This window comes from Sceloporus occidentalis, unplaced genomic scaffold, assembly GCF_023333645.1.
Source record: "Sceloporus occidentalis isolate IW3139 unplaced genomic scaffold, rSceOcc1.0.p SCAF_154, whole genome shotgun sequence".
In the NCBI taxonomy this organism is placed as follows: domain Eukaryota; kingdom Metazoa; phylum Chordata; class Lepidosauria; order Squamata; family Phrynosomatidae; genus Sceloporus; species Sceloporus occidentalis.
Window position 1 is genome coordinate 1,547,341 of NW_028317134.1, and position 11,169 is coordinate 1,558,509.

General features: G+C 42.6%; 1 protein-coding gene and 1 pseudogene across 1 annotated transcript in view; one reads left to right on the forward strand and one right to left on the reverse strand.

The window, feature by feature from the left end:
* The window catches only part of LOC149280552 (E3 ubiquitin-protein ligase HUWE1-like), a 33,630-nt gene extending 25,835 nt beyond the window's left edge, over positions 1 to 7,795 (reverse strand). The window contains 20 exon segments of the mRNA XM_089500405.1: positions 348 to 470; positions 648 to 864; positions 1,154 to 1,339; positions 1,670 to 1,770; positions 1,900 to 2,033; positions 2,142 to 2,387; positions 2,820 to 2,996; positions 3,209 to 3,266; positions 3,467 to 3,549; positions 3,551 to 3,679; positions 3,948 to 4,039; positions 4,556 to 4,733; positions 5,077 to 5,183; positions 5,535 to 5,615; positions 5,784 to 5,885; positions 6,320 to 6,425; positions 6,852 to 6,992; positions 7,189 to 7,316; positions 7,466 to 7,537; positions 7,777 to 7,795. Of these exon segments, the coding sequence (XP_089356531.1) occupies positions 348 to 470; positions 648 to 864; positions 1,154 to 1,339; positions 1,670 to 1,770; positions 1,900 to 2,033; positions 2,142 to 2,387; positions 2,820 to 2,996; positions 3,209 to 3,266; positions 3,467 to 3,549; positions 3,551 to 3,679; positions 3,948 to 4,039; positions 4,556 to 4,733; positions 5,077 to 5,183; positions 5,535 to 5,615; positions 5,784 to 5,885; positions 6,320 to 6,425; positions 6,852 to 6,992; positions 7,189 to 7,316; positions 7,466 to 7,537; positions 7,777 to 7,795 (2,480 nt within the window).
* Positions 7,796 to 7,903: 108 nt separating this feature from the next.
* LOC149280553 (fucose-1-phosphate guanylyltransferase-like) lies at positions 7,904 to 9,801 on the forward strand (annotated as a pseudogene).
* Positions 9,802 to 11,169: the final 1,368 nt, after the last annotated feature.

Below are 11,169 nucleotides of genomic sequence, written 5' to 3' on the forward strand. Positions count from 1 at the left end.
AAGTGTACGTTGTTCTAGTTTTTCAAAATGATGCTTCCAGATGTTTCATATGGACATTAAATCAAGGAACATTCTATTAACAAGTATAAAAGTAGTCACTGTGTTGGGAATGTATTGGCCAATTACACTAATGGAAACATACTTTTTCACCATTTACGTTCTAAAAATCAGCCAGTAGCAGGTAGAAGTCAGGTGCATGATGGGAAATGTGACGTTGAAGTATATGAAAACAAAAACATGTAACTTCCCCATTTGGAACGTGTTAAAGCAAAATATATTTCTGAGGCCTCGGAAAGTCTTTGTTCTGTCTCCCGTGAGTCGCTACAGGTAGCAGGCGGCTCACTTACTCAAAGAGAGCGTTGTGTCCACCGGAGCAGAGGAATTTCTGCAGCATAAGATGATACGGATATTTCCTCTCGTCAAACAACATGGGAGAGGTGAAGCCAACGGAGCAGATAAAAAAGGTTAACCTGAACAACACAGATGTACAATGTTAGACAAATCAAATTTAAAGAGACATCTTATATTTACCAGCCTATTACTATTTCTAATTAACCAAATCACCACCCAAAATCCAACATCCTTCAGTTAAGAGATTAATACAAAGCAAGCTTGTCACTTGTGAACGAGACCCGTGTAGCACAAACCTGAACCTGGGAGTTGGTGTGTATGGAGGAGGCTGCCACGAAAGTCCCTTCGTCAGTAACTTTGTGAGTGCGGACGCCGTAGAGCGCGCGGCTGGGGTCGGGGCTGTGGTGGTGCTGGCTGCATGGTGACTTCGCCTTTGGCGCACAGGAGACCCAACACAGAGTTTGACCAGTAGGCCAAAAAGTTCAGCCAGGGCACGACCGAGCCGCGAAGATGCTAAAAAAATAAAAACATAAATATGAATAAATAAATCAAAATAAAAATGATGTTATATTGTGCTCTACATATTAGATTTCTGCTTAAGGTTCATATCCATGCTTCTGTTAGTGTACTCTACTTATTGGCAAGTATAGCAGGTACAAGCTTTATGAACTATTTGAAGGTTCATCAAGATCAGCCCTATCATACCCAGCATGTATTTTTATAAACTTATAAAAAAAAAAAAAATCTAAATCGATACGTAATTTAATAAACTACTTCCATGTAAAACATATTTTATAAATACCTGATAATAATGGTTTAATCTGTTTGATTCTGGCAGCCATTGCTGGGGTGATCTTTGGTTTCCCCTTGGGGTCAGACGCGCTGGGTTCATCTGTTTCCATGGGCGCCAACGCATCCCCATCAAGTCCAATACCTTCTAGTAAGCCGGTGGCTTCCTCACCGACAGCACTCACCTCGGGTTCACCTTCTGTAACACAGATACGATGGCTTATACATATAGAGTATACACTATACACTATATTAAAATATGCACTTCTGCATAAAATATTTAACTTTTTATACAAGAAATATAGTGAAAGTCATCCATGAAACCATGCAACAATATTGTAGATGCCTAATATCCAAGACAACTGTGCATAGATGTCTTAAAGAAATACTTATTATACCCTGGATATGTGGCCTTGTGTATAAAATATTTTACTTAAATATGTTACTTAATTGCCATATGTCATGGCACCGGGCCAGGTTTGAACCAGAAACATCTCAGAATGAGTTTAAGAAGTGTAAGAAAACATACCTGCCCTCTTTGTTCCCTGGGGCAAGGCACTTGCTGCCTTCTCCTCTTTGGGAGCCAACTTCTGCATGTCTGCCTGACCAAACTCACAGCCAGGTGGCAAGCTGTCAAAAAAAGTACAAGGTTGGTAAGTAAATGGCAGAACCTCGACTCAAATGTAGATTTCTGACCACAAACACTATGAAAAGCAAACAGTTCTGGGTATGGGAAACAGAAGAATCACATGCGCGTACCTGTTAGGAGTACAGAGAGACAGCAAAACAGTGCTTTCCCAAACAAGAGAGCAGTACAGCTGACTCAGCTTATTCAGAACATTGAGACCCAGTTGAGAACCCCACTGGTTGACAGAGATGGCACGGATCTCACTCTGTGGAGAAGAAAAGAAATATGGCAATTAAGAGCACGCAAAAGCAACACTGCTGCCTCGGAAAACATGAAAACAAAATGTTTAGACCCACCCGGTCGGGGCCCTTACCTGTCCCACTCTGCACGTGTGTACAAACATCATGATGTATGCATGGGCTGCAGTTAATGCGTGGAGTAGGGGGGTAGCCTGAGCAGACAGAGTGGCATCTGCTACATTTCCAGCACATGCCAGCTCCCTTAACAGCACTGAGCCACCGGGGGCCTCAATAGGCCGATGCAATGGGTCCAGCGAGGAAAGAATGGAGTCCAGCTGGAGAAGCCCTTCTTGGAGAACCTTAGGCTCATGAGACAGAGTCTAGAAAGAGGGGAGATGTTGTCTATTAACAGTCCTGGAACTTCTGCTTGTATTTATTTTCTGGCCATTAACAAAAAACAGAACTACCGAGAATATAAACATCAAAGACATTGTCCAGCTAGCCTGCCCATAATATAGTACTGGGCTGACAGGTTGCCCAAGTATTACAGCATTTTGTGGCAGTACAGCTATGCTATAGACACTCGTTCGTAGATTTGGACCAGTATTTTTGGGGGGGTTTTTTTTTCTCTTTTAGGAGAACCCTCGCTGGGTCATCCAGCACAATGATTTTTAGCTACAACCCCATTGGCTGCAAGTAGGCTAGGATTTCTAGACATTTCTGCAGGTGGTCCAGATTGATCTGTCTGAGTCAATCAAGGCTTGGTGTTTAACAACCACGTATTAGAATAAATGGAAACAAATGTTACTTACCAATATTGATTTGCAGACACCTGCCACAGCTTGGCAGGCAGCAGAGGTAGGGAAGTCAATAGGTAGATTAGGCAGACCAAGGATGGTGACCAGAGGCAGGAGACCCTTCTGACTCACAAACTCCTGACAGTGATCGTCCGTTGTGTTATTACTTAGAATGGATTCCACAAATTTAATCTGTGAATTGGTAAGTTTTTGAAGTCATTTGGAAAATTCACAGATATGAGTAGCTTCGCATAAAATTTTACTGAAACATTATTTAAAAATCTTTGGTCCAATATTGTACCAAAATGGTTAAAATCAGGGTTGTAAATTTGTGGGCTATAATCGGGAGCCCTTGAGCCCTGCGCTCTTACACATCGGCTCTATTACACTATTTCTAAACTCACCACGTTGAGAATATAATCCATCAGAGGAATCGGGATTCTCTCTTCAGTTCCCACAACACTATGAGAGAAAAGGCATGTTAACATATGAGGTCCAGCAAGAGCTTAAGAATAAAAATTCAAGTTTATTAGATATGAGTCTCTTATTATAAATTATCTTAGTTTAACCCAGATTAATAACAGATTAATGTCTGATATGAAGTCTGGAACAAAGTTTACAGGTCACAACTCCAGAGCTAGCAGCACACATGGTAAACTTACTGCGGACTTGGCTCAACTTCGCTCTGTTGGTTTGCAGTGAAGCTCTGCATTGCTTGAACCTCCTCTTCGTCCTCGTCCTCGCTTAGAAGCCTCTTCGGCCGCGTGGTTCGAACGTGGTGGAGGAGCTGTGGCCGTGCCGTCAGCTTTCTGAATTGATGGCTTCTGACAAATATACTTCGGGTCCCTACCAAGATTGCATATTTCTTCTAAAATCTAAAAAAAAAAAAAAAAAAGAATGATTCAAAAAAGACTGAAGACATGCATGCCCAGTATCCATGACTATGAGTCAATTTGTTAATCTCCAACAAAACAGACGCAAATCCAAATGGTTAAACACTTAAGAGGATCTAGAAAATGGCAAAGGGAAACCCGAATGTTCCAAGTCTGTGCAAGAACATAAAACAATCAATATTTAAACAAGTCGATAACCCCCTGCTAGGAAGCGCCCTACAAACCCCACCGGGACATGCAAACACCTTACCTTAATAATAGCGGTGGTAGCATCGGTTTTTAGTGTGGGCTGGTGCCTCATCAGTTCATCGACAGCACTGCCCAGGTTAGAGGCTGTATCGCCTGCAGGAGACCGGAGAGAGGTCAAAGCTGGAAGAGACCACGGGCCTCTTAATCCCTCGGCTAGAGACCTGAAGAGCACTGATCTATGCTGCATGCAGGTCTCTTCAGCAGGGGTTAGAGGAGGGTTATGGAATTTTGGGGGGTGCCATTGACAGCTCATTCTGGTTAGGGGGCAAACATGTGGAAACAAATGGGAAACACTGGAGCTGCTAAATGGAAACACCAGTTAACTGAACAAAAGGTATTTTAAGCCAAGAAACCTTAATGCATAAGAATAAGTAAAGACCGTCCAAATGAGCACCACGTCTCCCATCAAGGAAAACCAGAATCAGGATTATAAAACCAGAAAGGGTCAGTAATCTATCACAAAACATGCACAATGAGTAGGGGGGACAGCCTGCATATGCAAAACAAACATCCAAGGTGTCGTGGTCTACGAGTCGTTAAATAGTCCTTTTGTCATGGAAGAATTTGGTCAGTCTTTTCTGCAACGCCGGTTGGTCAGCGTAGTCTTACCTAGAGGGTCTGAGCTCCTCCGCCTCCTCATGGCAGGGAGGTAATCGGGTGAAAGCAATACTTTGAAAAGCCGTTCAAAAGGTTGACATTGCACATAGGACTGCAACCCCCGGGCATTTAGACACAGGGCACTGAAGACATTGGGCAGAGAGCCTAGAACTTCCCTGGTTGCCGGAACCTGCAACAAAAAAAACACAAAACGGCGTCCTAGTATTTCAAAGGGAAATTAAACTGAAAACTTAATGCTGAAGGATATCAGTGTTTGGCCCAATTTGTTGCCCACAAGTTTTTCTTTACTAAATCTTGTATTTTATGATATGCATTACAATTAAACAAAAAGTTATTTAACCAACGGGTTTTTATGGTCACCGATATAAAATTTGATAGCACACAAGTATTTTCATCAGGTTATTAGATATAATTAAAAAACATGTTGTCATGTTGGTCACTCTTGGGGCAGATAAAATACAGCTGAACTGGGCAGCTTGATATTCTGATGACTCTGAAGTTTAATGACTTACATCTTTGATAAGGAGAGCATGAAGCATCACATCTGTTAAGCCATTGTCCTGAAGAGAAGACAGTAAAGACGGCTCTTGGAACACAAACACTGTTACTACTTCAGTAGCTACAGAAAGAACACAAAAATCAAGAGTCAGTCAAACGGCACAAATAGTCTGGGTCAATATCCACTACAGTTCTCATTAAATGAAGCAAGTATGCTATTTTTATTTGAAACACATAGCGATTCCATCCCAAACAGTTCTCAAGCTACAGGTTTCACGCTGAACCAAACTGATGACCACATCCCAATGTATAATATCACTGCTTACACATTTATCTATAGTCCTGAATCTTCCCAGCAGAGGGGCTTACAGTTCAGCTCCATTGTTTTTTTGGAACGGCTAGCAGCGTTACTCACTGATAAAGCACTAAATTCACAAATAATAAAAAAGGTGCAGGACCTGGGTTTACTTACCAAGTAAGAAAAGGGAAGGGCCGTAGTACTCGGCATTGCTGATTATGTGTTTCAGGGATGTGGGAAGAGTTCCATCCATCACTGAAAATAATATGATGTTAGTGATGCATAAGCAATAAGTGTGCCAACAGATGTACAGAATAATTTTGATGTAGATGGGGGTTCCAATGAGTTTATATTTACACACATACGGTTTCATGGTCAGTTTATGTCATGCACTAATTTGTCAACCATTTTATGAAGACCTACCATGACGAATACCATCTGAGAAGGCTGGATCCTGAATTGCCTTCTTCAAGAAATTCAGCATAGACTTCAAGAGAGCTGCTCTCTGGGGAATGCACTGCACTCCTGCAACATCAAATACAATCAGAAATGAAGTAAATGCACTTTGGGGGCCCTTATTTAGGCAGAAAAAATAAAATAAAAAAAACAGGAACTTAAAAGTCCGGTCAGTTACCTGAGCGGGTAGACCCTACACTCCCAGTGCTGAAGCGAATCTGCAGAAGTGGAAGGTCCAGGACTGGCCTCCATTGCCACATCAGTAACTAAAATCAAGTAGAATGTAAACTTCAGGTACTTCTCAATCTCAGAACTTTGTAGATATTTTAAACATATTAAAACATGCTTTTCTCTATTGGGGTTAATCAGAAAAAATTAATCAGGTCTTGCAATACGAATGTTAAAAGAGGAACTACAGTGATTCTTGTAAGCTAAAACAAAAGCCTCAAACTCTCCAAGAAGTATTCAAGGATAAAAAAATGAAAAGGCTTTAAATGTCTTACCTTCCATATCTGTCTCCATCTCTTGACCCTCCTGAACAGTGCTAGGGCGTTGGTTTCTTGGTTTGATGACAAATGGGGACTCTTTCCTACACAGGTCAACTTCATGCTACAATTGAAAAGGCACACTGGCTATAAGAAAGACTAACTTGGTGTCCTAACAAGAGATCTACTACTTATACTGTGCTAAACACAGAAGTTATAACTAAAGCAAAAGGAGGAACATTAGGAATCTAAATATTTCCTGATTGTAGTTAAACGTCAATCAGGACAAGTTTTACTTTACTCATTTGTCAGGGGGAGTTTAATTCTGGCGTGTGACACAAAAAGAGGTATCAAGTGGGCTAGTGTCTTGCCAATGAAACATTTTTTAAAGCATGGTCTTTTGATTAAAATCCAAGCTTTAGAACACTGCAGAACATTAACTGAAACAGGGTTTGAAAAGACCATGGAATCCAAAGGACTTTAATATAACGCATGAGCAAAGCCTTAGATGAGAAGTGTTAACCCTTGAAAAAAACTGTTGTGAACTCACCTCTAATCTGTAAATAAATATGGTCAGACCACTGCGGGACTGAAAGGCTGCCATGTCCAAGTTTGTAATGAGGTCAACAACTCTCACAGCTCGCGTCACAAATGTGATCTGGTCCTGCTCGTCACCAAGGAACTTGATCACCTGAGATGTACAAAGATACATATATATATATTTTTCAGCATAGAGAAATGTGGAGAGCTATGGCCACAACGGCACATCTAAAGGATCTTTCGACTCAAGCCTTGCTATGAATACCTTGCACATACTACAAGTTTACCCTGAAAAAGCCAGCAATACGGAAATGGTAGGTTAGCATAAAACATTCCCACCGGCATACCTTTAGAAGTGCTTCCATCATGCCACAGGAAACCAGCGCTTCTCCGCCAGCGTCATAGCTGGCCAAGTGATACAAAAAGGAAAAGAGGGCAGTGGCAAACTGGTGTGGGTATGGATCCATGGTTGGGTCTACAAAAAGAAAAAAAATCCTATGAAAACAAAGCTCTTTCACTAACAGTTCTCACTTTTTGTTTCTGTTAAATGTGATTTATACAATAAGAGGCTAATCTATAAAATGGAGGGTATAAAATCAGGTATAAAATGAGGTCCCTACTCACCAATCATGGCCTGAATACAGTTACGGACTAAAACAGGGAGGAAGCCATGGTAGGAGGCAGTGCCAGTACAGTCTATGATGTGCAGAGTATGACATCATATATCATCACTTTTCTCATACCTGTATGAAGGAGAGCGGGGACCTCCTAAGGGTGGGGCCTGGGATGAAAGCTCCGCTTGCTCCATGTAAGGAATGCTGGGGCACTTTTTGGGTGGACAGAGGTTAAAACAAGACGTCTCTATATGCCCCTAAATATAAAGTCAAAAATGATTTAAAGGTGGGGTATATGCCGTAAGTAGGCACAGGGTGTACTGAGTGGGTGGCCATACATGAAAATGGGCTGCGGTGGGCGTGGCCTCCACAAGACCACACCCACTCACCACCTATGGTGCATGCGGGAAGTTTCAAAATTCAGGAACTGTTTAAAAATTCATGCAACATGGTACACACCCAGGAGTTCTGCGGATACGCCCTGGAGGATCAAAAGAGCCGTACGTGACGTGACCATTTTGTTAAGTAAGTGATGTAGAAGTTTGAGATGGTTTTGTGACAGTTTTTAACCTTTTGCTATCGGGAGGTCAGTATGCTATAGGCAACTGCCCCCCCCCCCCGTTTCCTGTTATGAAACAAAGTATAGATAAGAAACGCATTGTTACAAATACCGTAAATAAAACCGCTGAACGAATTTCTGATTAACCGCAAGGTCATCTATGGAGTCCCCCGTGCTTTGCCTGCTCGCCCCATCAGGCTGGCAGGGTAAATAAAGGGGTAGTAATACCCAGAATTGTTTCTAAGGGTACCAGGACTTTGGGTAACAAGGCTCTGGCCAAAAGATACATACATGGATAAAAAATATAGAAAAGTCCCCTTACTTGTGGTCATACGAGAAGATCATGAGAACATCCATTGAAGAGGACTAATGACAAAGGTTAACACAAGTTGTTAAACTGTTTTGTCCTTTTATTCTTCTTCTTTTGCAGGTGGTTATAGTCAACAATTACCAAATGCAAGCGCACTGGGGAAAATATTCACAGCCTTGCCTCTTGGAAACCCGATTTACCAAATACTGGAGCTCAAATTAGCTCTATATGTCGATTTTCCGGGGAATATGAACCCGGGGGTGGTGGTTACCTGTGCGGACGACATTGAGCTGTACAGCGGCGGGGATTTCCAAGTAAGATTTGACCGAAACGGGATTATTGCTTTAGCTCATCCATCAACGCTAAGCATAGGTACCACTCATGGAATATAGAACCTGCGCATCTTACCTACATAAGCCTTCCATTCAAAAGATGTGGCAATCAGGAGCCGTAAACACCCGAGGAGATTGTTCAGGTCCTCATCTCGCCTCGGAAGTGGTTTATACGGATAGTTTGTTTTACATGGATCACGGGACAGCTAAATTGTTGACTGGATTCTTCCAAGAATTGGGGGACGTTGGGTGTGAGATTGACGCATACGGGGACTTTTTACAGGCCCTCGGCCCCAACGCTACTTTGGAGTACCGCTAACGTTTCGAAGGCAGAATCCAAATTAATCGAAGTCCGAAAAAAGATCTACTTTCTCCTGCGAGGAACACCTTTTACGGTGATAGCGTTGAATAAATCAAAGTTCTACCACGTAGGAACCATGGAAGAATATATCTATCACTTAACTGATGACCCCGTCCTCGGGGCCGAACTTGGGTTTCAGTCCAGCGTTTTTAGCATCTTTCCAGATCGAGATGAAAACGGGAAAGTATGCGTCATTCAAAGCGTACTGGATACAAAGACCCGTGTCTTGCCGTGTTCCATGATTGAATATTCCAGGCTAGGTCCTGATGTTTCTGTGGGCGAATACTGCATCGTAAGTAACTTGTGTATAAACTGCGGATCCAACATACCTGACAAAACCTTCCTTAGTTCGATAAGTTTGATGATCGACGGGCAACCAATGTACGCAACCATCCTCTTTGGTACAGAAGATGACTTGAAAAAGAACGTGGCTTCCTTGGCCGACCTGAAATCTCTCCAGATATTTGGAAGGAACTTCTTGGAATGTTTGGAGGTCTGGGGCCTTGGAAGTTCCGATCGTTTGTTTTCCGGAGACGAGAAGTCCCTGAGTCTGTGGAACGCCAGGATCTTCCCCGGGTGCGTCACGTTACAAAAGTCTGTGGAGGTAGCTCTGGAAATGCTTCAGGGTTTGCACGGCAAACCGTCGGCGAGTGTTGATGGCATTAAGAGGCTATCGATCGAGGAAATTTTGGCGTACAAAGACGTAAAGGACATGCTGAATTACAGAAAAATGCTTTCCAAGGAAATCGCGTCTGAAGGACAAAAAGAAATGCTGGATGCCTGATCTGCTCACCCGTTTCAAACATTTAAAGTATAATGGTCTATTTTTAAAAAGTTTTATGCTGTTCAATAAATATATATAATTATATTAATATTAAATCATAAAAAAAAGATTGACTTTTGATCTGTATAGGGTATGTAAGGCATTTTATATTTGGGTTATGAAATCTATTGGTATCTAAATATATATATATATATATATATATATATATATATACAAATTGTGTTTGTTTAATTGTATTTTTTTGCACATTGATTTAAACAACTAATAAAGAAATGTAAATGTTACAATTTATAGGAATTTTATAGGACGTTCTGTCTGGAGTTCCACCATTTGCAGAATATCTGGTAAAAGGTTTAGGTGCCCTTTATTCCAATGAACTACCTTTTTTTTTATCTTTATGCTGCCAGTCGGGTAATATATGCTCAAACCAGTGGCGGATCTACCGGGGTCGCAGGGGTCGCGACTGCGACGGGGCTTGGCGGCAGGGGGGCCCAAGCCAAGGGGCCGCCCGAAATCTTTTTTAAGTTTTTTATTTTTTTTTTAAATAAGGCAGGGGCGTCCAACATGCGGCCCACGGGCCAAATGCGGCCCGCGAGACCTCGAGGTGCGGCCCGCGTAAGATCGGCAGCCAGGGCAACCGATCTTACACGAGCCGCACCTCAAGCCCTGCTACTTACTTGTGGGAGGGTCTTCTGGACAGCACAGAGGAAGCGGAGTTCACGTGACATCCTACTTCCTCTGTGCTTTAGCAGAGAAGGCAGAGGGAGGCCGCGCCCCCTGCTGAAGTCTGTGAGCGGCATCGAGGGAGCTGCAGTGCAGGTAAGGGGGTGGGAAGGGTGTTTGAATGAGTGTGTGTGATTGAGGGAATGAATCTGTGAATTAATGATTATATGAATAAATGAGTGTGTGTGTGTGTGTGTGATAGCATGGATGTGTAAGTGCTGGAACCTAGGCATGATGGGACTGTGATTGCTGTTAGCAATCACACTCCTATCATGCCAAGTAAGCCAGTACATGCTGAAACCTGGCCAGCTGCCCCCCTTGTGTAGTGATGCTGCCAGCAGTATGGGGTCTGCACTTACAGCCACCCTGTACCAGCATGTACTGGCTGACTTGGCATGATAGGAGTGTGATTGCTAACAGCAATCACAGTCCCATAATGCCTAGGTTCCAGCATTTACTGGATGGATGTGTAAGTGCTGGAACCTAGGCATGATGGGACTGTGATTGCTGTTAGCAATCACACTCCTATCATGCCAAGTCAGCCAGTACATGCTGAAACCTGGCTAGCTGCCCCCCTTGTGTATTGATGCTGCCAGCAGTATGGGGTCTGCACATCACTTACAGCCATCCTGTACCAGCGTGTAT